The sequence below is a fragment of the Patagioenas fasciata genome, chromosome 11, assembly GCF_037038585.1.
Source record: "Patagioenas fasciata isolate bPatFas1 chromosome 11, bPatFas1.hap1, whole genome shotgun sequence".
NCBI lineage: Eukaryota > Metazoa > Chordata > Aves > Columbiformes > Columbidae > Patagioenas > Patagioenas fasciata.
In genome coordinates, this window is record NC_092530.1 from 9,391,892 (window position 1) to 9,418,258 (window position 26,367).

General features: G+C 53.4%; 1 protein-coding gene across 1 annotated transcript in view; it reads left to right on the plus strand.

Moving 5' to 3' along the window:
- Positions 1 to 3,096: 3,096 nt before the first annotated feature.
- The window catches only part of SLC16A2 (solute carrier family 16 member 2), a 34,458-nt gene continuing 11,187 nt past the window's right edge, over positions 3,097 to 26,367 (plus strand). The window contains exon 1 of the mRNA XM_065846247.2: positions 3,097 to 3,532. Within this exon, the coding sequence (XP_065702319.1) occupies positions 3,097 to 3,532 (436 nt within the window). The remainder of the gene's footprint in view (positions 3,533 to 26,367) is intronic.

A 26,367-nucleotide genomic window follows, 5' to 3' on the forward strand; every position in this document is an offset into this window, starting at 1 on the left:
CCATGTCCCAGCATCCCTGCGGTGGGTGACTGCTGCCATGTCCCTTCAGGCTGCCCTCGAGTTGTTTATTCTTCTGGGATAATCTATTTATTGCCTTTGTCAGGCCAGATGTAACGGCTGTCTTAACTATGGCTGAAATCTGAAGAGAAAAGCGTTGCTAATGACAAGAAGGGGTTGTGCCCAGCACATGAATGTATCTGCCAGGAGTTGTTTTCTCGATGCTTTTGACCAAGCAGCAGATGTTGTCAGTGATGTTATCTCTTCAGGACAGCCCTACGTGTCCCCATGCCACTGTGCAACACCCACCAAAACAAAGCCAGGTTGCACACCTACCGGGAATTTGTGTTGTCCTCAGAGGCCACATCCCACCATGATACTTCCCAAGGTGTTTGCATAAGATATTTCCATTCAGTCACTTGTCTCCTTCCACAAAACCAAACACACACATTTTGTAGCTGCCAATCCCTTTGGCAAAGGCACTACAGTTCAGAGACAAGCAACAAGCTGCTGGCAGTCATTCTTTATCTGGGCAACCAGAGACCCATCAACTGCAACACAAGGCACTGCCTGCCAGCTCCCCAGGGACATCAGATGCAGGTCCTGGAGAGCACAGCTTAGCCACAGCCATCCACCACATCCCTTACCAAGCCAGCAAGCTAGGGGCTTTGAGGTAAGCCAAGCCACAGACACAGGGGGATATTTTCTCATCAATTGCAACCACGGAAGAGCAGCTTTCTCTGTTTTTTCTCTCAGTATTTTATTCAGCATGTGATTACAGAGCTGCAAACACTTTGGGTGTGATGCTTCAACCTAAATAAAAGCTGGTCTTACACCAGTGAGCAGAGCCGTTTCTGCCTGACGACGCCAGAGCTTTCCAGGTTGCAGCTCCCTCCTGGATGAAGCCTCCACCAACTCACTCTTTAACCTCCCTTCACTTATTGCCCCCTCCATGATTTTACCCCCTTGCCCACTGGAGTCGTTCAGCCCAGCTCAGAAAGCTGCAGTGATTCCTGGCACAACCAGCACCAGAAAAAGCTCCATCAAGACGGAGTGCAGCAACATCCAGGAGAGGTGCTGCTCAGTGGTTTTGTGTCTGGCTCAAGGTCCAAAGTAATATTAACTCCCCACTTCCCACTCCACAAGAGCCTTCTGCGTCTCTGGAGAGGAAAGTCACTAGAGATGATGTGTCTTACGGCAAAGGGCTCTCCCACCTCTCTCTGTGTTCTTTTTAATCCAACCCCAGCTCTGCTGCTGTGAGGTATTAGCATTTTGAGGTGCAGCTCCCCTGTGCACAGCCTGGAGTACCCCAACCCCCTTCTCTCTCAGATTGCTGGGATTTAACAAAATAAAATCAGCAGGCCAGCAAATCCAGTTGGCCCTATGGCAAAATGGTTATTAAAATTCAGCGCTACAGCTCTTCGTGTCGGCAGAGGGCAGTGGAAGATGCTCCCAAACCTCCCAAGCCGCTCCCAGCCGTGCTGTGGAGATGGGGATCCGGGGAGGAGACTCCACCAGAGAGGAAGAGAAATAAAAATGCAGTTCCTCCAGCAGCGAGGCTGACCGGAGTGTGGCGTTACCGCCGGGCACCCCGCCGGGTAGGGAGGATTTGGGCTCATCAATCGGCGTGGCAACGAAAAGGGAAGGTGAGGGGAGGAGGCCACTTCTCTGCCTCCCACCATCGCACCCCTCTGGCTCAGGTCTCGCCAACCCACACTCAGGCTGCTGGAAGCTGGGGAGAACCAACCACTGCTCATTCCCTGGGTGGGAGGAAGCGGATGGCGATGGAGTAGTCACAGATCTGGCAGTGATTTGCAGTCAAGCACAAGCAGGCAGGCCAAGCAAAGGCTTTTCTGGCTGTAGCAATGTCCTAGAGGGTCTTCGCCAAGCCTGGCGAGCCACAGCACGTAGGCAAACACATTCCAAGCCCGCCTGCCCGTGGCTGGGTGCTGTTCTCCAGCGGCAGGAGAAGTGGGGAGATGGTGCTGGCATGGGGGCCCTGCCTGTCACCTCCCCTCCGGCTCCCCAGCCTGCCCTGCTGACTCGCCAGGTGCTGGTAATTCATACCCCTGGAGGTAAAGAAAGAACAGCGTGAGGCCGGGATGTATTATTTTACTCTGATAGGAATCTGACACTGACACAGCCATTAGGGTAAAGAAAGAATAATAACTTAGACTTGGCATATACTAAAGTGTAAATACCTTCAGCGTGTGAAAAGACAGGCTTTAATATATTGGTGGGTTTATAATTATTTATTGAAAGAAAAGGCAGAGCTTATTGCAAAACATGAGAGAGGCAAGAGAGCAGCTCCCTGCTGAGTTTGTATGGCCACCACTAGCCTGCCCGTCCTGCTCGGCGAACCCCAATGCCGAGGTGACATGGGGTGACCCACAGCCCCGGGGAACATCCTGCTGATGGGATTAAGCTGCAGGCTCCTCGCCTGGCCACCCCGCAGCAAGAAGCTTATGTGGCTCTGGGCTGGTGTTACAAAAACGGTCTCAAAACTTTTCAGCGTCGGGTATGCTGGCGAGCCAATAATCCCACCTGCAAAACCGGATGAAATAAAATAAACCGCCGTGCCTGGGGTGCGTTTTGCCACCGGCTCGGGCTTCTCCCGGTGCTTCGTCTACCTCGGCCGGGGCCGAGGGGAGCAGCATCAGCACGAGCGAGCCGCGGCCATCGCGGAGCCCCCTTGTCCCTCCCAGCTCTTCCCCGCCGGGCACTTTCCCCCCGCGGGATGCTCCCGCAGCCGGGGGCCGGAGCGCAGGGCCGGGGCTCTCCCGGACCGAGAGACAGCGGGGACGACCAGCGGCTCCGGCGGCCCAGCCGGGCCCCGCGAGGGCGGTGCTGGCGGCGGCCCGCCCCGGGGCTGCGCCCGCTTGCAGGATGCGGCGGCGGTGCGGCGGCCCGGCGGGCGATGCGGGGCTGCGGCGGGGCCCGGGGACGCCTTTAAGGCCCGCGGGCGGGCGGCGAACGCCGTTGACGTCGGGGAAGCGCCGCCCGCGGCTGGCCCGGCCCGGGCGAGGGGGGGGCACGGCGGGAGAAGGGGGGGTTGTGTGCGCGGGCGGCCCCCGCCGCAGGTAGGGACTGAGCGGCGCGATGGAGGAGGAGGAGGAGGATGGAGGCGGCGGAGGGGAGGCGGGGAGTGAGGCTGCGGCAGGAGGGGGCGGGAGGGGGGGCCGGCCGGGGGGGGCGGCGGGCATGTGGGACCGGCTGTCGGGCAGTCGGGCGGCGGGCGGCGGCGGGAGCGCGGCTGCGATGGCGCACCGCGACGAGAAGGGGCCGGCGGCGGGCGAGGGTGAGGGCGAGCCGCGGGATGGGGCCGGGGCCGGGGCCGGGGCCGAGCCGGGACCGAGCGGGGCTGCCGCGCCCTTCCAGCCCCCCGAGGGCGGCTTCGGCTGGGTGGTGGTCTTCGCCGCCGCTTGGTGCAACGGCTCCATCTTCGGCATCCACAACTCCTTCGGGATCATCTACATGATGCTGCAGAGCGACCTGGGCGACGGGGAGAAGGACCCGGCGCTGGAGTTCAAAACAGGTACGGGCTCCACGGTCCCTTCCCGGCCCGAGCAGGGGGAACAGGGGGTGCCCGAGCACCGCTCGGGGCTTGTACAAGCGGAGCTGTCAGCCCCGGGGAGCCGCCTGGGGGAGCGGGGCCGCGGCGGGGGAACGTGCAGCGGCTCGGCCGGCTCTGCTTTCCCGAGCACACCGGGGAGCTGGTGCGGCTGGAAGCTCCTTCTCGGATGCGTTGAACCGCGATTACTCCCTGCCCCCTCCATCCTCGTAGTCGTGGCTATATTTATCTCCAGCAGCATCATGTGTTTCTAAGCTCCTATGTACTCAATTAAAAGTAATTCATCTGAAAAGCATGCCCTTAGCTTGTCCTGCCTGGTGCATTTTGGAGTAAGGAGAGCATTGCCGGTGAATTAGCTGATGTATGTGAGCCACCCCTTTTGTTTTTTATTATTATAGTTATTTCATTATGGCTTTTTCAAGCTGTATGTCTGTCTGCCTTATCTGCCGGACCACGCTCGGGGTGGCTGCAGGAGAGCACGCCTTGCTGACACGCTTCCTCCGAGTTGTATCCATTTGGTGGGAAAGCCAACGTAGGGCAGCGCTGCCTGCGTGGTCACGCTGAGGTTGGTGCGGGGTCTTGAGCAGCCAACATCCTTTAATAAACTGCAGCCAGTTGTGTGTTTTGTTAGGACCTACAGGCTCAGGCAGGATTAAGACTGTGTAGTGTTAACATGGAGAAAAGGGACATTGCTTGGTGCTAGGACCTTACTCTTGGCAGAGGGACACCAACCTGTCGGATGGCAGTCCCAGTGGATCCATGATGGACACTGGAGTCAGGAGGTCCAGCCTAGTCCCAGAACTTGGTATCTTCCCTGAGAAGACCATATCCATCCCTGTAATGGACACTCATGGCTGACCTTGCTTTTATCAGGCAGGTAGAGAAAGGCAGTTGATACTGAGAGAACCTGCTTGTGATGTTGTCCTGACTCAGGGTGGGATGTGGGCAGCAGTCAGAAACCCCAGTGGGGGTGTGCTGTGGAGAGAGGCAGTGCTGGGGAGCACGGGGGGACCTGAAAGTCTCATTCTGGGGACTGGTGTTGCCCACGTTCCCTCTGCTCAGCTGATGCATGACTGGTGATCGCGACAGTGAGCGCACCAGGATGAAATCCATTATGAGGTACGCTACATCTCCAGATCACTAATTAACTCCGTGATACTGTTACCGGAGAAATGATGTGATAGTGCAATCGTGGGCAGTAATGGAGTGCCCCTGAGAGCTGCAGACATGTGGCCATTTGTAATTAGGATGATTGATGGGCTGTACGAGTGTGTGTGTGTGTGTGTGTGATCCCCAGGAAGCTCATCGTGTAGCTCCGTTTCCTGCTCCCTGTGATTATATCTAGAAAGCCTAAGGCAGAGCTCTAAAGGTAGAAGCGGCAACAAAAGAAATTAAATGCTGCAAGTTCTGGTGGTTTAAAGGCTCCATGCCCAAGACAGAGGTGGTAGGAGTCAGCATCTGCCTCTTGTTCCTGCGATCTATTTATTTATGGCTATGACCGCATAGAGGCCTCGAAAAAGAAAGGCGTGTGGGTGTGTGAGGTGAACCTGGGCTCAGTAATTAAATTGCCTGGGTGACGAATATATGCATTTTGGTCAGGGCGCTGAACAAAGAGGCCGTTAATAACCCCTGCGCTGTACGACACGCTGGCTGAGCGCTGCCTTTATGCTGGGAGTTTGCGGTGCAGGGGCTCTGGCGGCAGCGAGGAGAGGCAGCGACAGTGATGGAGCCCATCTGCCGTAGGGAGCACGGTACCTCGGGGGCTGCAGCTGCGCTGTCTGGGGCCAAGAGCAGCGTGCTGCAGTGTGGGGCCCCCCTCCAGCCCTTCCTCCCTTGCTCCCACCCCTCCCCGCTCAGGGTTGCATAATTTCCCCGCGGCACTCGTTTGCGTGCAAACATAATCAGGAAAATATTGTAGCTCCTTTCCAAGCGCTAAGTGATATGGCCTTCCTGAAAAGACAGGGTCTGTCTGTTTGTCCTCCGGTGTTGGTCTGCTCCTGCTGGCTGCAAGCAACCGTGGGACCCCAGGGTCCCCCTTGTCCTCCGCCAACCAGGAGAGCAGGCTGAGGGCACGAGGATCCGCTCCCAGCTCTGACACCAGCATTCAGCACAGCCATGGGTGCATCGCTTAGCCCTTTGGCTCCGCTCTTAATCTCCCCTCCGTTCTCAGGAAGGTGGATTTGTACCAAAGAGGGTGTTTGGAGGCAAAATGGGGAGTAACGTTGTGAGCCGGTCAGGTATCTCTTTAAAAATAGGGTTATGTTTATGCTAAAGTGGGTACTAGTGTGCACTAAACAATAGCCGCCCCAGCACACAGCTATAATTATCAAGGTTTATTTCTTGTTTGCATTGGTCACGTTTTCTCGCGTTTGATCTTGAGAAACGCAGGATCCGTGGAGTTCAGATTTCGGGTCAGGCTTTGAAAACAAATCCTCTCGCAACAATGCATTGAATGCATAGGCTCCTTTGTTTAAAGAAATATACTGTACTGCATATGTCAACAAGCAGCGCCGGGCTGAGGCGGGCTGGCTGCTGCGACCACCGCGTGCCCCTTCTCAGTGGGACGCCAGAGCCGGGACTTTTGCAAGGCACACTCTGTGCTTTTGGGTTTGTTTTCTTTTGGGGGAAGTGGAGGCCTAGGGGGGATTGCTGAGACTGGGATAAAAAAAAATAATATACATAGCAGCACTCAGCCAGGAAAAAAAATATCGGTCTCCTCTGCTGGAGAGGTGTTGAGTGATGCTTGAAAGTGTTTGCTAGGAGGTGAATGGTGGCATTTCCCCCCGGTTGTACAAGGCTTGTTCTGATGCCGAGAGATCCATGGGGCACGGCTGCTCCGGTGCTAGGCCCGCCAGGCATGGGCTGACGCTGAGCCGAGGGACAGATGAGCCATCCTGGTGTGTGCTTGTCTTTCCCAGCTCCAAAAGCCAATTTGAGCGGCTGACCAGTCCTGGTAAGTATTAACTGAGCGCTGACCCTCTCAAATCGATGCCTTTTCTGCCGCTGCTTGGATGCTCTCACAGCTTCAGGAGAGGTGAGTGCAAGGTGAGCCCGTCCCCGGCCAGGGCTCTGTGCCCAAGCCACCCAAGGGTCCCGGTGGATGCTCCGACTGCCTGGGGAGAGCGGAGAGCCAGGAGGGCGGCACCTCAGTGCATCTTGTTCCTCCAAACACATCCTTGGTGCCATGCTCGGAGGTCTGGCAAGTGCTGGCAGGACAGCTTGGAGACAGACATTGATTTTTTTTTTTTAAATATTTATCTTTTTCTTCTCCCCTTCTCTGCTTTGTGTCAATATCCCAGGTATAGATTAACTCTCTTTGCTTAATATTTAATGTTTTGGTTGCTGGGAATGGGAGTTGCAAACACTCAGAGAGATGGCCTGAGGAGCTGGTCTGGTTTGGCTGCAGCTCCTCCGAGTTTGTCCGTGTGTCTGGCAGCATCCCCTGGTCTGTGTGCGAGAACTCGGGGAGCAGCTTTCCCCGGGGAGCTGGAGCTGCCAAAGTGCCCCGTGCCAGGGGAAGCCAGGCTGGTGCATGGACCACAACCCTGGATTTGTCTTTGCCCATGAAGCCAAGGCAGAACTGGTGTCATCTTCACATCTTCTCCCATCTGGTTTGGTGGGGAGTTTCTTCCTGAGCCCCGATTTCACATCCTTAGGACAGGTGAGCTCAGCTGGAAAAAGCTGTTTTTACTCCAGCGTCATTATGGAGGCTTGGTAAGGAAGAATGTGTTTGTTTCTTGGAGAAAATGAAGTGTTTCAGTGCTAACAGCCATAGTGAAAGATGGGGAGGAGAAGCCACGGACAACTCTGTGGGCTGAAGAAGAGCGCCAGGGCTCATGAGTATGGCTGGAGCACTAGGAGTTGAGAAGGAAAACACCAAGGAGACCATAAATCACAAGAGGTAGTTCTTAGAAAGGGTCCCAACTAAATTTCAGCAATACTCTGTGGCCTGGGTGAGGCCAAATAGGGGCAGCTGCCATGAAACTGCATTTTATTTAGCCTGCTGCAATGAACGGCATCTACCCCAGGTGTTAGGTCTGGGCTTTGGGATGGGTGAGGCCACCCTTATTGATGCTCTTAAATACAAATTACCAAACAGTGACATATCAGAGAACTGTGATGGGTGTCATCGCCCAGTGCTGGTGCCCGGGAGGCTCCTGTCTACTGAAGGTGACTTTGTGGTTGTCGCCTTCTTACCCAAATCTGCAGGATTCGGTGCTTTTATTAATTGCCAAGGAGTGTCACTGGCTCTGTTTCACAGATGCTTTGGCTGAGAGCACTGGACCTTGGTGTTCCTGGGGGCTTCCCCACATCCATCTGAGTTTCCAGCCTTCTTCTGCATTTCCTAAACCTGCAGAGGGATGTGCTGTCATGAACGATATTTACATAGACTGCATGGGGATGTAAATCCCGCAAGAAGATCCATAAAAAAACTTATTATCACCCAGCCCTGCTAGCTGGGGAGTATAAAAGGTGCCATGGAGCTTTCCCAGCTTTACTGGGGGTTTCTCACAGTGGGATGCTGGTGTGCCAGCATGGGGCTCTTCCCTGGCTCAGCTCCCACCGTTTTGGGAGACAGAGCTCATGATCACAGGGGAACAGGGGTGAATTGCAGCGGAACTGGATTTTCATCTCTTGAGCTGAGTGCAAGGTGCTGCACGAGATAAAGCAGCCTAAAAAGCAAACAAAACGTAGCTGTGTCATTAAACCTGGTTCTTGTGGCCATCACTAGTGAATAAGGTTATTAGGAGGCTGGAGCGCTGTTTCTAGAGGAGTTTCTTGTTTTTAAAGACTGCAGGGTCCCTCTCAGCCAGCACACTTCCCATTTTAGTGGTTTTTTTTAGTTTAAGTGTCCCCCACCACCCAGCTAAGGAGTCTCAGTTGTAATTTCTAGTGGCCATTGTCCTCAAGTGGTGGCAGCTCCCGTGACCTTGCTGCAGTATAGAAAGAAGCAGCACATGGGGTTGTGCAATTGGTTTGGGGTTCTTTCTTGGTCCTTTCAGTTACAACAAAACAAACAAAACCACCCCACCTTGCTGGGATTTGATTGTAGTTTAAACTTTGAAGGTTTCAGCTCCGTCACTGAAGACGAGGGACGGGAGGAGAAAGGGGATGGATGCTGCAGGGTGTGGGGCTGGGATAGATGCAGAGGTGTGGGGTCAGATGGACATGAAGTGGTGCAATACTGTGCGTTTTTCGGGGTCAGCAGCAAAGGAGCAGTTTCATTTCACCTTTTGAGAGGAAATCCGGGAACTGGACAGGTCACCCTTTAATCCCCTTAAAAACCCTCAGCAGCTGGAAGATGACCGCCAACTGTGGCGTTCGACATCCAGCACCTTAAAATAGACCTAACCCACCAGGCTGGGTGAAACCCTGTAGCCGCCAGGCACCGCTGACCTCGCAGGCAGTGCCCATTGGGCTGGCTGTGCATAGCTCATGTGGGCGTTGTCACCTGCCCCGTGTCCCCAGGGCACCTCCTCTGCCTCCCTCCCTCCATATCCCACCTGTTTATGGACATGTCCATCCACGGGACTCATGCCACTTGCGGGGCAGCACCGATGGGTTCCTTGTCCCACTGTGTCACCAGACGAGTGGTGGAAGAAGCCATCTACCCAAAAATGGCATGATGGAGACCACCAGACCAGGTGGACATGGAGCTGGGGCTGTCAGAACCCCCGTGGGATTTGTAGGGATGTTTGAGGAAGGGGAAATAACCTGAGTTTCCCCCATCCCAAGGCTGTGAGCCCACCGGCGCTGGTAGGACCGAGCTCTGTGGCGTCTGCAGTGCCCTGGTTGCTCTGGAAAGTGCCCAGAGGGATGTCTGCAGCCTGGTTCTGTATCTTGCAGCGTGCAGGGAGAAATTCCTGCTGGGGGCATGGGTGGCAGTAAACAAGCCCTGCTCCCGTCATGCTAACAGGGAGCTAATCCTGGTGGGACGGTAGCACCGGTACCCATTGTACCCAGGGGAATTTGGATCAGTTGGCAGCATCTCAACATAGGGCCTGGGTAACCTTTTGCTTTTTTATCTCGATGACTCCTCGGGACCTCTGCCAAATCAGCGCAGCGTGTGTGCCAGCAGTAGAGTGACAGTGTGGCTGGGCGAAGCAATGTGTGGGCTGACGGGGACCTTGGCGGTATTTGGGTCGGTGCCACGTGCACTTACTTTTCCCCACCACCCCCCATGCGGGCTCCCAGAACAGTCTCCCCTTGCTGGAAACTGCTGAGGCTTCACCCGGGCTCAGTAATTGGGGTTTTGCTCACTTTTGGCTGGTGTCCAGGTGCCGTAGGGAGTTTTCTGGCATGTCACCAAATACCTTGGTCTCTCCTGCTTGCTTTTTTTGGGATGATGACCCCTCAGGGTTTTCCTACAAGCCAGGCAGGGTATGCAGGAGGATGCCAGGGACAGTGGCTGTGCACACTCCTCTTGCAGCCAGCAGTTTTCCTGGGGAATTGCTTTTCCCCAGCTTTCCACAGCCACGAGCCTGTGGGTCTGTGTCGTAACCATACCTGCTTTGGCAATGCGGGACAAGAGGACTAGGCATCCCCCATATGTTATAATGCTTGCAAAAAACAGCTCTGTACCCATCACAGCAGGGATTTGTTCTGTTTTCCCTTCCTCTTCCTCAAAGGATTGATTATTCGCCATCGCAAGGGAAGGAGATGCTGACTTCTGTCATTCATCCCTGCAGAAGAAGCCCCAGCAGAGGGGTGTGTGCCGGGCTGGGCATCACCTGGGACCCTGCTCAGCTCTTGTGCTGGGGTGGTGTTGGTGCCTGCAGTGGGCATGGGGGAGCTCGGTTCATTCCGTGCTCTTTTCCGTTTATCCATCCCGAGACAGTTGGGGCGGTTGCAAAACCCACATGACGTGTGCTGGGAATTGCTGCAACACGCTCACAGACGCAAGCCATTCCAATCTCTCCCAGGCACCTCGTACAACAGGTCCTGCCAGCTGCCCCGGGCAGGCGGGACGTGGGGCTGCCCGCAGCACCCTGCCTGCACCGCTGCCTGCCTGCGTCACGGGCTGCAGGCAGCAAAGCTGCTGCTGCCGCTTCAGCCTGTCAAGCACACCCCACGGGGCAGGGGTGCAACACATTTTCAGGCTTCCCACCCCCTCCCCGCCTTTGCCCTGTTATTTGCAGATCCCTAAAGAAACACTTGATGCACAAGCTCCCTGCTGCCCCCAGCACATCCCTTGAGCTGGAGCGGGGAGAAATGCAGGGGAAAGCCCTTGGGAACGGTTGCCAGGTCGCAGCCCTGTGCCCGTCATGGGTTGCTTCGCCGGGACTCGTCTCGGGCATGCCTGGCAGCCCTGCCGCCCGCTGTCCTCACAAGGAGCAGCTTAGGCTGCTCTGAGCAACCTCTTGGGCTCGCATGGGGCTGATGAGATGACGGGGGTGTTGTGCTGGCAGCTCAGCCCCGTCACCCCTTTGCACCTTTGCTTTGCACACCCCAGGGGAGCTCCAGGCTGGGATATCCCGTACCTACATCCCTGCATCCCTCGGGGCACAGATGGAAGAGCATTGCACCACACCGCTGTAATATCAGCTCCCGGCGTGGTGTCCCAGTGCAAGCACCTCAGTGCGAGATGGAGACAGGCTTTGGGAGCATCTGGTCTCCAGATGTGGTGGCAAGGCAAGCTCACCGGACTCTGTTTTTCCCAGTCTTTGCTGTCTTTTTGGCTCTGGGTTTGGATTTAGCAGCTCAGTGATGGTTTTTAGCTTGATTGCCCTGATGCAGAGCACAGTGGGGTCACAGCCGACGTTCCCGGGTTGGGGAAGCCCCGCGTGCTGCCGGAGCGGTGTGGGTGCTTGCTGCATGGGCTGACTTGCTGGGGTTTGCCCCCGGCAAATGCTGGGGCCCTCCTCAGGGAGGAGAAACAGTCTTTCTGCAGCAATGGAACCTGCTCTGAACACTCACCTATCACCCTGTCCCCAGGGACCAACTGGGATGGGGGCCCCCAGGGCATGCAGGCTCCCCCCTGCCATGCAGCAGCATCCCCAAAAGCCCCTTTCTTGGCCGTGGTGCATCAGGCACCAAAACAAAGCTTATTTTTCAGCCTCTTGGCCTTAATCTGTCCGCCCGCAGATCCTGTGCGTAAAGGGAGTTGAAATCCTTCCCTCTCGGGGGGACGTTGCGTGAGCGGGTGTGTTGGTGCTTGCCAAGGAGTCAGGCATTGCGGCCGGAGGGTTTGTACAAACCTCGTGTGCAGCAGCAGGAGCTCGCCGAGGTGGAAATCAAATCTAATGGCAGCTTCTTTGGTGAGGGTTGTACCTCCTGTGCAGCCTCTGAATTGGGTCCGATGGAAAAAAAATCATCTGTGATTAAAGATCGACAGTAATTACATAATGGGTATGCACCAGATGGTGCCCAGGCAAGCTCCCTCCTGGGATTTCCCAACTTTTGGAGTGTTTAACTTTGCAATAATCCTGAAGTGCTTCTACCATGAAGTGGGGGGTGGGGGGTTGGTAATTATTGACACTACGGCAGCAGCCGGTTCGATTGCACAAGGCTCAGCAGCAGCGCTGTGGCCGCTGGAGCCGGGCTCGTGGGTGAACCTGCCTCCTCTGATAGCTGAGGCAGCTCTTGGGCATGGTCAGGCACGAGGGACCGATCTCCTGTTTCCATATCCAGCATTGCAATGGCAGAAAAGAATAAAGAAATAAGAGATAAAAGCTGCTTTTGGGGTGTATCAGCAAAGCGAGTGGCGCAGCCAGGACTGTGTGCTTGCTCCACGGCCAGCTGGTGATGAAGAGGCAACGTCAAGATGTTCTTGATGGTGGGCCAGCTACTAATCCATGTATTTTAGCAAAAGCCAGTTTATTTCTTAAGGTTTGTGTAAGCAATGGAATCGGGGAGCGCTGGGGGTGGGGGGAGCTTGCTGGGATTAAATTCTCCTGAAAGCCAAGCACGCCAAGCTCGCGAGCCCAGGGAGAGCTTAATTAAAGTCAAAGGAGAAGCGTATCCAAGAAAATAATACGGCGTATTTAAATGGGATATTTTTGTTCTGGGCCCAGAATGTCTCCTTTCCCTCTTCGGTGTCAGGTTTAATAAAACAAAATGAGATCTCCAAGAAAAACAAATTGCAGCTCTTAAAAGGCGCTGCGGAGATAAAAATCAGTAACACTGTTGCTGGTAACACCTTGGGTTATTAAAACGGAAAGAATGCTAACGATGCGATTTGCATCGGCCTTTCTTGTGGCTTCGCCCGGGCGGGAGCGCTCCCGCCCTGGCAGGGGCTACGGCAGGGCCCGGCACCCCTCACCGCGGCCGCTGGGCTGGGGGTGCGGGGAGCGGGCGGCTTCGCTACCCAGGCGGATTGGGGCGAATTTGGGAGATGTTCAAAAGACTTGAAAATCTGGCAAGAATCAGGATACAGGGGACACCAAACTTAAAAAAAAAATTAAATCAGGGCTGGTCAGGTTGGAAAGGCTGCCATAGCCTGTGAGGGCTCTTTCAGAGGTGATGAGCGTGTGAATGAAAATACCAAGCTGCATTTATTATGGCCTGAAAGCTGCTGGGTGCAGCTTTGCTCAGCATGTCAAGATGCTGGGCTGGGGAACTGGGGTCACCTCCTCTAAAACCAGTGCCCCGATGCGGCTGGTTGGCTGGATGTGCTCAATCCTGGACTGAAGGGCTGCTCTCCAAGTGCCCCGGCCGCTGGCCGGCTCTCCCGGCTGTGTGGCCATGGGCTGCTCCCCGGGATGCTGAAGCAGGGAGGGCTGGGGCACAGCTGGTGATGTGGTTTTGCACTTTGGTTCCCTGACCATCCACTTCTACTTTCCCACAGGACAAGTGGATTAAAAGCTGCTTTTTCCTTTTTTCCTATGTGCTTCTATCCTGGCCAGATATCCTGGTTGGAGGCCACTAACGCCTTCCTTGGGTACCACCTGAGGTCTCCAGAGATGGAAGTGGGGTAGCACAGGGGTAATGCTGCTGACATAGGTTTGGAGAAAAGAAGCCCAGTGCTGCTGTGGAGTCCTGATGGTCTGTCTGTCTATCTGTCTGCCAAACAGGAGGATGCTTTTGGACAGGGTGGCTTTAAAATGCCCGATGTGATGCCATCTGCCCTGTAAATCCAACCCGCCCCTACCAGTGGGACAGGGGTGCAGAGGCCAGCTCCTGCTCTGCTGCTGTGCCCAGCTCTATCAGATAAGGCAATTATAGCTTTATCGCTTAATTGCAGGGTATAATAATAGAGTGTTATCAAGATAGGATGTTGCCAAGGTGTGAATATATCAGGTGGTGTTGGGGTTTTGGGTTTTTGTGTGTTTTTTTTTTTTTAATAAACTCAGTGTGGCGTCATCGCTGTTGGAGGTAGGAGGTCTTTGCAGGGTTCCTCCTGCCTGTACCACTCTGCATGCCCTGCCTGCAGGGAAATTCAGCATCACATAAAAGCCATGCCGACCACCCCGATGCCAGGGAAGCTCACCTGCAGTTGGGAGAAACCAGCCTGGCAGGGGAAAGGGTGAAGACCGACACGGATGGTGTCCACCACTTTCTGGATGGCTTTTCCCTTGCACCTTGGGAATGTGGTTTCTATCCCTTGCAGGTTTTTCCTACCTGTAGCTCTGCTTGTCTCTGACCCACAGGATCTCAGCTTTCTGCTGTCCCCTTGGAACCCTGCAACCATTGAGGCGGTTGTGCAATCCTGGTGTTGGGATTTGAGGCGGTTGTGCACTCCTGGTGTTGGGATTTGAGGCATTTCCCTGCCCAGGCTGGCCTGGCAGGGGCTTTTCTGCCTTGAAAATCAAGATTTTCAAGACCCATAGTCATGCAGGGTGGGTTTCTCACCAAGAACTCAAGTTTTGCTGTGTTTGTCCTGACATTTGCAGGGTAGGGTGATAAAAACTCAGGATGTCTGGGGACAAGAGATGGTGTCTCAAGCTTTTGGCTGAGAGAGCCTGGCCATTGCAATATCATTTAACCTTATCTAAGTGTTCCTGCTCCGGCAGGGGGATTGCACTGGATGATCTTTTGAGGTCCCTTCCAATCCCTGACATTCTGTGATTCTGTGAATATGCATTTTGGGAAAGGGCTTTATTAAGGGAGATTAATGTAAAATCAAATGTGCTGCTCAAAGCTAATAGATCATACGTGGATATAGTACGGGTGGGTTTTTGGTTGTTTTTTGAATTTATTTCAATTTATTTATTAATTTTCTTTGAAGCTGTTAAACTCTGCCCTACTTCAGTTCATCGACCAAAGCACGATCCAAACAGCTGGGGAGTGGAGGTGCTTCGGGTCCTGATTTGACCTCTGTGGCTGGCTGTTAACCCTCGCTGGCCCATCCTAGATTAGCCCCAGTCTAGATTTTGGAGCTTGTTTCTCTCCCTTGGGACAACATTTGCAGCCTTCACTGCCATGGTTTGTGCCCCATTGGCCCCATACAACAAAACATGCTGCAGAAAAGCAGAAAGACGTTTTTACAGCAGAGTGGTGGGGAGTTATTCTGCTCAATGAAGGTGGTTGCTTAGATTTTTATTTCAGGATGAAGATTAAATGGGGGAGTTGGGGAACCCACAACAAAAAGCTGTTGGGAAGATGATGCCAGGCAGAGCAGCATGAAAAGCAACGTCTTTTGGGGTTTTAATATTTTCTCTGCTTCTGAAGCAGGAATTAGCTATTGCAAAATGTCAGGCATTGACAGATGATGTTGACTCCCCGGCCACATGCTGGCACTTTTTGCAGCAGATAGCCCTTTCTTCTGTCACTCAGGCCACCCGCCACCCGGCTATGCCAGGGCGAAGTTCACGTTTCATCTGAGCATTTGAATTTGGGAAGATGATGAAAAGCTGAAAAAGCACGATGCTGGGGCCAGTGTGCAAGCAGCAGGTTGTTGGCTGGTTTCCCCATTAGTCAGAGCTGGTGACAAGTTGATCTCCTTTTCCATTTTCTTATGAATGAATCAGTTTTGGCTCAGCCTGATGGTCAGACTGGTTAAGCGAGAAGCAGCTGGTATTACTCTCATTAGCAATCAAGGCAGGAGGGAGCCTCTCCCTGGCTCTGCAAATGACGAGTGATCTCCAGCTGACCCACGGCCACCACCTTGGAGCCTGACAGGACTGGCAGCAGCACGGGAGCCCCCCAAGCCATGGTTGGGGGGGATTCAGCTTCTCCATCACCCCATTCCCTTACACCTCTGTGCCCTTTCCAGCTCCTTGACACACTGAAGCCTTGTGACCAGGTCAGACCAAGTGGTGGATGCAAATGGGGCTCTACATCCCACACTTTCTGCTTAGTGCATCTATTCTTGGTCAGTGCCACAGCACAGATTTTTTTGGGGAGGGAGGAATTTTCAGCTTCTGGTTACCTGTGATTGCTACTCAGCTTCAGCTGGGGAGCACAGCTCAGCTGCATCTGCTGCTCCAGTCCAGAGGTTGCCCCAGTTCTGCGTTGCTCCTTGGCCAGCAGAAAGGGCTTGACATTTTGCCATGACTTCAGCTGTAGCAGTTGGGATCTGGGAGCCCTTCTTGCCCCGGGAAGGGCTACATGGGCAGTAAAGAGCTGTTGGCTGCCTCTGCTCAGCACCATGGCTGCAGAGCCCATGGTGCAGATTTACCCCAGTCTCAGCAGTCTTTCCTTCGTTGCTGGCACATGGCACAGACACTTGGCCCCACAGTGGCATTCAGCACCCTGGCCCTGCTCTGCCCAGCTGTAAAGCCACTTGCAAAGCCAGCTCGCTGTGGCCAGACATGGGTTGGGAATGGAGAGCCCCATGTTGGGGTCATTGTAGAGGCTGAGCCTTCCCTGAGCAATCCTATGATGCTTCAGTGAAGAGATGGTCATGGAGCAGCTGGTAGACTTGTGTCCACCCACAGATCTCCACAGTCTGGTGCTGGGGCAAGTGGCAGGGTTAGATCCACCCTGTGCTGGGGGTCTGCATCCCAGAGCTGCCCGTGGCCTCTCACACCCCTCCTTACCCCCAAAATCATGGGGGGGCTTCAGCTCTGCACCGCTGGACTTGCTTGGCCTCTGCTTTTCCCTTTGCCCCTGGGCATGGATGAGCTTTATGGGAGAAATCTGAACTCAGGTGCTTGAAAATGAGCCCAGGGACTGAGGTGTGTGTTACCTACAGCAATCCCATGCCTGGCAGCTGTGGAATCAGGGTATTTTGAATTCCTATCCCAAAATACAATATTTCCGTGGCTCCCTGGTTTCTAAACCTGAATCGCAGAGGGACCAAAACTTACCCAGTAACTGATAGAAACCTTCATTAACCTGCCCTGTTATTTATTCTGATTTCAAAGGCCTTGATGCAGCAAAAAGCAAAAGCATTTCTCCGGGGAAGCACATTAATGTTTCACCGGGCACTTTGCTGCCGAGGCACTTTAAATGATACGGGCTGTCCCCGGTTCCCCTCGGTCTCGTTAAACATTGCGGGGCTCAGGGGAAGCCACCCTTGTGTGGGCTAAAGACCTCAGGGGGTTGCTTTTTTAATATATATGTATATGTGTGTGTATACATAGATGCATATGGGCATATGTATGCACATATATATGTGTGTGTGTATATACGTATTATGGATCCCCATTCAAGGTGCACCGACAGGAGCTGGAGGGCTCGGGGCTGGGTTCCCGAGATGCTGATGGGAACCGTGGGGCTGGGTGCCGTCCCACACAGGAAACTCTGATGCTTCGGCCATGGCTTTTCTCCATCCGCCCAAAGCATCAAAGGGCAGGGCTGGCCCTTCCCCGCACTGCGGGGTGGCTGCCGAAGCCACCCGGCGTCTGAAAAACTTTCAAATGAGAGCAGGTCAGCCAAAAGTAACAGCCCATTGGCAAAGGGGTATAACCTGTTTCTTGTCGAGGAAAAAGTTAAATAAAATATTGCTGTTCTTCAGTTTCCTTTAGCTATCGGATTTGCTTAATTACAGCATGGTCTATTTTTTTGAGATATCCAGGTGTTCTCAAGCGTGTGCTTTAATGTAAGGAAACTCCAGGAGATTAAAATCACATGGATATTTCACCCCTCTTTTGGCCCCTGGGTGTGTGGTTTAATGATGATACACAAGTCTTGCATTGTTCGGGGATTTTTTTCCCCCCATCAGCAGGCTTCAGGAGCTCTATCCAAAAGTGTTAATGTCTCCATGCTGAAGACCCAGAAGAAGCCCTTCTGCATCAGAGAAGGAAATAATTTCCCAATGACCATCAGGTTTTGCTGCACAGACATGGCTGGGGCAGCCCCGGAGATTGACCTGGCTGTGTGCCCACTCAAGGGCTCTGCTCGACCTGCTTATAGACAGCTTTTCTTAGCTAATTTTGATTTTTAAAGATATTCACTCAAGGTAAGAGGCTCCCTGGTGGGTCCTCCGCTGTGGTTGGTCATCACCTTGTGCCATCCCTTGCGCTGCGGAGGGTTTGGGCTGGGGATGAGCACTGGGACCAGCCCAGGGATCCACCAACAGTTGTGGGAGAGCCCAGACAGAAGAGGCCATTGCAGGGAGGTGTTATCTCATTTGTGAACGAAGCTTGGGGGCAAAACAACTTAAAAGCCAACTTAAAAGCTGACTGGCACAGCCTGGAGAGGGGCCTCCCTTCAGAAAGCGCCCGCAGCAGCTGCCTACATTTTCCCTTTCATACTTCCAGCCCTATCTATAGTCTGGTATTGGGCGGACTTTGCTTTCGGGGAAATTGGGGCCTTGTTGGGTGTAAGCGAATAAGTAACATAACTGAAATATTTTGATAATATTTGAGCAGCCGGCTCTGGTCGTGTGCCGTGGAGGAGGCATCGCTGCTGCCCCAGCACTCTCTGTTTCAGGGCGCTTGCCCCAGGGGGGTTCAGGCTGAGGTTGCTGCAGCATTTTTGGGAGGGTCTGTGAGGTTTATACAGGTTGGGGGTGATGGGAGGGGAGGATGCTGTGATGCAGAGCCAGCAGCACAGAAGCCTGGGCTGGGGTTGTTCCTGTTAGAGGAGGAAGGTGCATCACTGCCTTCAGCTCCCTATAAAGTTGCTAAAAAGGTAATAAGCTGCTTTCTCTGTCTGGTGAGGGACAGGCTGCAAAGCGACGCTTTGAAATTTTGCAGCAAGAAGGGTGTTGGTTGGGAGAAATACTTGGAATGCGAGAAGAGCCAGCCCTTGCCTAGAGAAGGTTCGAGATGCCTGTCAGCAGAGGGTTTGGAGAAGAGGTTGGGCAGAAGTCTGCCAGGGTTGGGAGGAGACTGTAGATGTCCTGCAACGGCACCTTTTTGTCTGAAAAACGGTGGTTTAAGTGGCTGGGCCAGATGGAGGAGCTGTGGTCAGGGCTCTTGGATTTGGGCTCAAGCATGCTATGACTCTCCCCTTAATGGTCAGCATTGGCAAAGGGCTGGAAGTATTTTTCTTTCTGAGTATCCCTTAATTAACTGAAAGAGAAGGCTGTCAAGTACACAAACCAGAGGGGAAAACGATCTTCATGAGCGTATGACCAGCCCAATATTTCGTCTCCATTTATTTTCCCCAGCCTCTTTGTTTTCCCTTTGAAAAAAAAGGGTGTTTTTCTCTTTCCCTCCATTTAACTGCTATTTATTTGCTGGTAATTGGAAGGAATTCAACTGGGATCAGCCCGGCTCCTGCCAGCAACTGGAGTTGAAAAACTGTCTGTGGGGGAGATGTAAAAGCAGAGCAGGGGGGTTGTTTTCCATCCATTGCCAGTCCTTGCTCTGCGGGTCCCTGCATCATGGCCAGCCAGGTCAGGTGGGTTTAATTCTCCTTTTTTACTGGGATGTTGACAATTGCCCATGGGACTTGCAATGGGAGGAGCACAGACCCAGGCTTGAGGGTTTCTTCTCACCATTAATGGGAAACAGAAGATGGCTTGGGAGAAATTTGGCAAAGAGGGAAACTTTTCTGTCTCTTCCAGCTTGGAAAAAAGCATCCTTTCTCACCCCAGCCTCCCTGCAGAAGGCGGAGGGTCCCCAGATGCAGCCCAGGCGGGGTTTGCTCTGGGGGGAGAGAGGAGACAAAAAGCGCCCAGTGATTTTGCAAGGGATGGAGCAGTCTTGGGCCACCAGCTGTGTTTTGGGAGGGGTACCCAACCTGCCTCCGCTTGGGGGCCCGTAGCCCTTCTTCTCCCTGAGACATCAAGGAGCTGGGATGCCCCAGGTGCTGTAATAATGTTGGGTTTTGAGGGGGTTCTGCAACCATGTCTTGGGTATAATATCATCATATAGAAGAAGACGCAATGCCAGCTGCAGCGGTAGGGTTGCGCTGGGCAGAGGCACCCATAGGGATGCACACAGAGGCTGTGTCTGGCGCAAGATGAACCACTGACCTTGACACCGAGCGTCCTGTTGGCCTCAGCTGGGCCCACGAGCCATGGTGCTGCTTTGTCTTGTGATGTGTGCTGGCCAGGAGCCACAATCTCTGCGTCCTGGCGGCGTATCACAAATTCAGCCAAGCTGCCCCGAGCCCGTGAAATGCTGCAACAGCCATGTGCATGGGATGGCTGGCAGGATGCTGGGGTGCAAGGTGAGCGTGGGGTAGGGGGTGAGGTGCCTCCAGAGTCACTCTCCTGCCCTTTTGGAGTGTCAGGTATTCCCCCCAATAGTGTCAGTTCTCATTGGGTTCCAGGCTGGGAGGTGGTAGCTGGTGCCACCTCCTTGCATCCTCCCTGCCTGGTTTGCAAACGCGGTGTTTTTTGCCTTGGATGGACAACCACGTTTTGCAGAGCGATCTCTTGGTGCTAGTGGTCTCCAAAGGGAAATAAAGCAGTGGGGTGAATTCCTGAAGCTACTCCATCCTCATCTCCCAACTGCACTGTCTTCCCAGTCATCTGTGTACTGCAGGAACTGGTTACCAGTACAAGTCTGCCAGTTAAAAGCAGCAGCCACGGTGGGGATTTGGAGGAGATGACTCATTTTTGGGCTTGGGGAAGAGGAACGGTGTCACCACTGCCCTCTCAAGCATGGGAGGATGGCCGTGACATGGTGCGAGTGCTGAGCTGTTCCCAAGCGAGCCCTTCACGCACTTCTACAAGTGACTGGAGGAGTTTAATCTTAGCAAAAGCCCAGTGAAGTTTGGTCAGGTCATGGCTTTTCCAAAGGTGTAAAATTTCTGACGTGCAGCAGCCAGTGTCTGGGTTCACAGCTGACCCACACCATCCTGCCACAGTTAATCATTTGCATCGGCTCCAGGACCTGCCTGGCTCCAGCAGTGGGAACATTCCCCAAAAACACAGCGTGAGGAGGCAGCGCATGGGGCCTGGAGGAACTCCTAACCTGGCAGAGTTCCTTGGGCTGGGGAGAGCCAGGCCCCCTAAACCTAACCCTAACCCTTGACCATAGCCCCGACCCTAACCCAAACTCTGTCCCTGACCCTCGTCTTGACCCAAACCCTAACACCGACCCCGACTCTAATCCTGACCCTAACCTTGACCGTGACTCTGACCCAAACCCTGACCCTTTACTCTCTATCACTTTATAAGGCAGATATTGTGTTTATTGCCCTGTTGGAAGCAATGTGGTCACCCAGAGCAGGGCAACCTGGAGCAGACCCCCCCCTGCTCCCCACTCTCTTTGATGGGTCCCATGCCGTCGTCTGTGCTTGGGGCTGGATAGAAGAAGACCCCTGGTCTGCTTCGCTCACCCAGTCCCAGCTGGGATGTCCCTGGGGGCTGCTGGTCCAGCCCCGAGCTGCTGCACCAGGAGATGTGGCTGCTGCACACAAGGAGCATGTACATCTCAAATTACTGCAAATTAAGCCCAGGAATTGTGAAACTTGGGGGTCTAGTCCTCATCTACTTGCCTCTCCTTCTCCAAAACAGGGCTGGGGGCTGGTGATGATTCCCCCACCATGCTTTGCCCACCCTACCACTGTAGAGCTTGACAAACAAACACGAAGGCTCCTGTCCTTCAGGGGAGTGACTGCATTGCAGGGGGGACATCTGAGAGACATCACAGCTGGGGAGAACAGTTATATTAAAAAAAAAAAGGAAGAAAATCAGGATGAAAGGCTTCTGGGATTGGCACGGTGTGTTTGGGTGAGCGTTGGGAGCTGTGGGGCAGCCAGACCCCAGGCTGGTGCCTGTGATGCTGCACTCGCTGCTGGTGTTCCTGATGCTGTAAGGGTTTTTTGAATATATATATATATATATATAAACGCTTTCTTCTCCCAGTGGGTGTGTTTTGAAAACGGGCTTGGGAACAATGAGCATTAACAAGCAGATAGAGAATTAAATGCAGGGTTTGAGTCTTCAAATGTGTGCACATTTCAGAGTGCGTGTTTGTGCCAAGATAAACTCCGTCAGGAATAAACATCGTTTTTACATGAAAGGCTAATTACAGATTGGCACTCTGCGGGCGGGAGGAGGGAATTTTCACCAATTAAAATGGAACTTTTGTAAAATTGCTGTATTAAAACGGAGCCAGGGGCTGGTGGGGTGTTTGACAGTGCAGTTCAATGAGGGAACGCTCACCCCTGGGATGTGGGGTTTTTTCCCCCCAATATTAAGAGGCTCTGCCAGCTCATTCAGGCAGGAGCTGTGTCAGGGCACTGGTTTTGCCCAACAGCAGTTGAACCCCAAGTTCTGCCCTCTGGACATGCATCCCTAGGCTCTCACCTGGGGAGATGAGACACGGGCAAACTTGGTCCAATCCAACATCCCTTGGAGTCACCCAGCATCAGGAGAGACTGGAGTAGCAACATCTCCAACTTCCTCGAGGGTGGAGGCCATGGAAAGATGTCTGGATGGGACATGATGGATGGGAGCCCATGTTGAGATGAAGTTGTTGTGACCATAGCTATTTGTTGGGTAACTTTAGTGTGTGGTAGGTGAATCATCTCTCAAAAATTGTAACCCAGAAGGCAAAGCAGAGAAGAAAAACCTTCCTGTCCTGATGAAGGGAATGCTGGGGAGAAAAATCCAGCCTGGGCACATGGAGGCGGGGGGGGTTTCAGCTGCAGAGCACATGTTGCCTTGTTGCTTTTGGATGGATTTCACAAGAATTTGCATTTCTGAAGCCTCTGAGGCCAAGCGGGAGCTGGGCTGTGAATGGGGAGGACGTGACGCAGCTCAGACACGAGCTCCAACGCCATGTTGCTCTAACCGGGGTTGAATTTTATGGTTTTGGAATTAAATGGTGCATAATGTGGCTAGGGCTGAGTTTCTCCAAGACGTTCAGTGCAGGAACCTCAGGCAAACACTCCACACCTGCTGCTTGCCAAGCAAAACCACAGATTTGTCTCCATCTGTACTTAACGTGGCCACAGGGCAGCTAATATTGGGACTTTTCTCTCACATAAGCTGATGTCTGTCATTTAGTGGTTACAAGAGGTGGCCTGGGCATCATCTCTTAAATGTCTCCTGCGTCCTTGAGAGCGAGGGAAGGCAGAGAAGCCTGCTCACAGGAGATGTGGTGGATTTTTAAAGCAAAGTACTTTCCCAGCCTACTCTACTCCAGTGCCCTATGCTCATGAACAAGTTAAAAATTGATTCTTTACAAGTCTCCTATTGCAAAGACTGTATGGACGCTTGCTGGGTCTGGTCTCTGAGAAACTGTTGTGTTATCCATGGTCATGGGACCATGGCGTGGTGACAGTAGCTGCCAATTCTCCTACAATATTCACATTTTTCCTTACTCTTTCCTAATACTGCCACACATGGGACCCTGAAAGGGTCTTTAGTCAGACCTGGCCTTGACTAATTCCTCTGAATAATTCCATTTATTCCAATTTTCAGGCTATTTTGGAATTGTTTTCGAGAGGAGGGAGCGGGGAGAAGTCAGCCAAACCTGATAAAGGAGGACTTTGTTCTGAAGCTTTAGGGTATGGTACTAAGCAGGGCTTGCAATACAATTAATGAGTTTATCTGGCTTTTAGCTGCACGTGATGCACAGTAGCTGCCACTGCACCGCACCACCACCTCCCGTCCAGAGGAGCCCGGCTGCTCCCCAGCTTGGGTTTGCTGCTCCTCAGCTTTGGTTTGCTGCTCTCAAGCTTCTGTTTGCTGCTCTTTAGCTTAGTTTCCCTTCCTGCTGTGCGTCGTGGTGACCTCCTCAGATGTGGCTTTGCATCTGCCTTTATTTAAGCCTTGACCAGCCCTCCCCGGGATGTGCTCGGTCTGCGGGGGGTGTTGAGGACATAGGGCTGAGCTGTTGGGAGCAAGTCAGGCTTCACTTTGAGCAAGCAAGAGGATGACGCAAATTGTGTTTTATGGGCACAAGATGAAACAGCTGTTTCATTTCCATTGCAGATGGACAGCACACATTAGCTCCGTGAAATGGGAGTCAGAGCTGACCCCTTCCCCATGGTGTCTGCGTGGGCAGGGCCACCAGTTTGCTTGGGCTCCCAGGCCACCTGAAAAAGGAGCTGGGAAGGGCTTTGAAGATGTGTGGCGAGGTTTGTCGTGGCCGCAGAGCTTCCCTGCCACCAGAACGCACAAGTCAAGAAATGACTTATTTCTTGGAGGAGCAGTACAGATGGGGAGATGGAGGCAAAATAGCTTTGGCTGCCCCACTTCTCCTCCAAGAAATGCCAAATGCCATGGTGAGATGATCCTCTGCAGCATGTCCCTGTCCCCTCCAGTAGCCGCCCTGTCCTGGCCATGCGACCCGAGCGGGAGAAGCCGCGGGAAGCGAGGGAAGACACTTCCTCCAGCAGCGGATCTGAGGTCACCTCCTGGTCCTTGATCCTTCCAGTCCAGGGTATTTGGGTCAGCGGGGAAGCACAGCTGAGAGCGACGTCCCTTCCTTCTCTCTCCCTGGAGACACATTTTTAAAGGAACAAATAGGTTCAGCTGCAAATATTATTCAGTATGACTTTTTAGTGATGGTTTTTGGAACAATGAGCTAAATTCTGTGGGCATTTGGGTCTGCGTCTTGTAGTGGGGACATTTTCCCCTGCTGTTTCTCACTTTGCTCTGCTCCACAGTGCTCCAGAATCTTTTTATGCTCAGGGAAATACTGGCAAGGAAGGAGCTTTTCATCCTTTTGGGGACAGACTATTTAGAAGGGCCTGTTACGACAGGACAAGGGGTGATGGTTTTGAACTAGAGGAGGAGACATCCAGGTTAGACATGAGGAAGACATTTTTTACAATGAGGGTGTTGAGACACTGACCCAGGTTGCCCAGAGAGGTGGTGGATGCCCCATCCCTGGAGACATCCCAGGCCAGGCTGGACGGGGCTCTGAGCAACCTGATCTGAATGAAGATGTCCCAGCTCATGGCAGGGGTGGCACTGGATGAGCTTTGAAGGTCCCTTCCAACTCAAATTATTCCATGATTCTATGCTTCTTTTGGGATGGCCCTGCTGGAAAGCAAGCTCATCTGATGTCTGGCACGTGGGACAGGGACCCTGCCCACCTCTTGCTGCCATGAACACGCAAACATGGTGCTCACAGCCTTCCCTGGCTCCTCAGCATTGCCAGCCCCCTTGCAGATCCTGACCCTACTCCTCTGCCACAGGGTCCCCAGCAGTGGTGTTACCCACGGCCAGGAGGACGTGGTGGCTGAGGCACACCTGGTCCCAGAGCTCCTTCATCATGGGCATAGCTGGATGGTGTAGGGCTGGTGGGCAGATGCACGACCTACACAGTTTTCACTCTGTCTTGAGCCCAGAGTGAGCAGTGAGTGAGGACAGCTCAGCTTGGCCATGTTACCCACATCCACACTGTTCTCCCTGGAGATCTTCAACTCTGTCCGTGTTGAAGGCCATATTGCTTTGGATCTGCCATGGGCCAACAGTTTGGCTCTTCTCGGTCAAACTTGCTGCTCCAGCAAAGGGGCACCAGCCCTATGCTGGGCTCTTTCCATAGCCCAGAGCATCCTCAGGACCACCAGGAAGGTCCCATCGGCTCTAGAGGAATACAAGGCTGCAGGTGGCCTGGGCTCAGGTGGCAGCTCAGGCTGCTGCCATCCCCAAACCAGAGGTCATCTTCACTCCCTCTCGCAAAAGGACAGTGCTTTAAATGCCTCTTTTTAACTAAAAGAGCATTTTCTGAAGCCATTGGTGTTTCTGTACATGCATCCCTTGGAGAGGGGCTTTCTTGGCCATTGCCAGCTGGGTCCCACTGTGACAGCTCCAAAATCAGTCCCTTCAGCTGGCACTTCCAGGAGGTGGTTGGACTTACAGCACCTCAAGACTTGATCAAGTCTTAACCAGACTCCTGTCCAAATTCTGCACAGCTCTTGAGCTCATTCCAGCCCCATCCTCAGCTGGATTCAGTCCATTATTTCTTTTAGGATCTGCTTGATCACACCACGTGGCTGATAAGGCTTCGTGCCTCTTGTGGGGGCTTGTCTTTTTGTATTTCAATATCTTGCCCAGGTTATCAGCCACAGAGGGTTGCGAGGTGTGGCTGAGCTAGGAATTAACAGTCTCATCCAGACCTTGTGGAAATCAGAAGCAAAGATTCCCCTTTTTTTGTTTTTCCTCTGGGTTTTAAATCAAGTTGTAACTTCTCCAGCATCTGAGGAGCTGCCGAAGGGAAGCCTGACTCAGGCTGGTTAAGCCCTGTCTGGTTTCCACTGGAGGAACAGCTGCCTCTGCCCTTCATGTCCAGGAGAAACTTCCATACCATGTTACATGGGTTGGCAAAAGCAAACCCTTCATCCCCTGCAGCAGATCCAGGGATTCCAGCTCCACGTCTGGAGGGCAGGTTTGGGGCTACACTTCACCTGAACCCCGTTTTTGTCCCAACCCATGGTTTTCTGCCATGGCTTTCCTCCAGCCTTCCCCTGACCCAGGGGACAGGAGAAAACCACCGTCGCGCTGGGGTTAAAACAGGGGGGTAAATCGTGCTTCTCCAGGGGCTGTTTTGGGGTGAATCACACCGGGACTGGAGGCGGGGGCTTTCTTGTCCCCCAGATTTTGCCAAGGTTTCCTC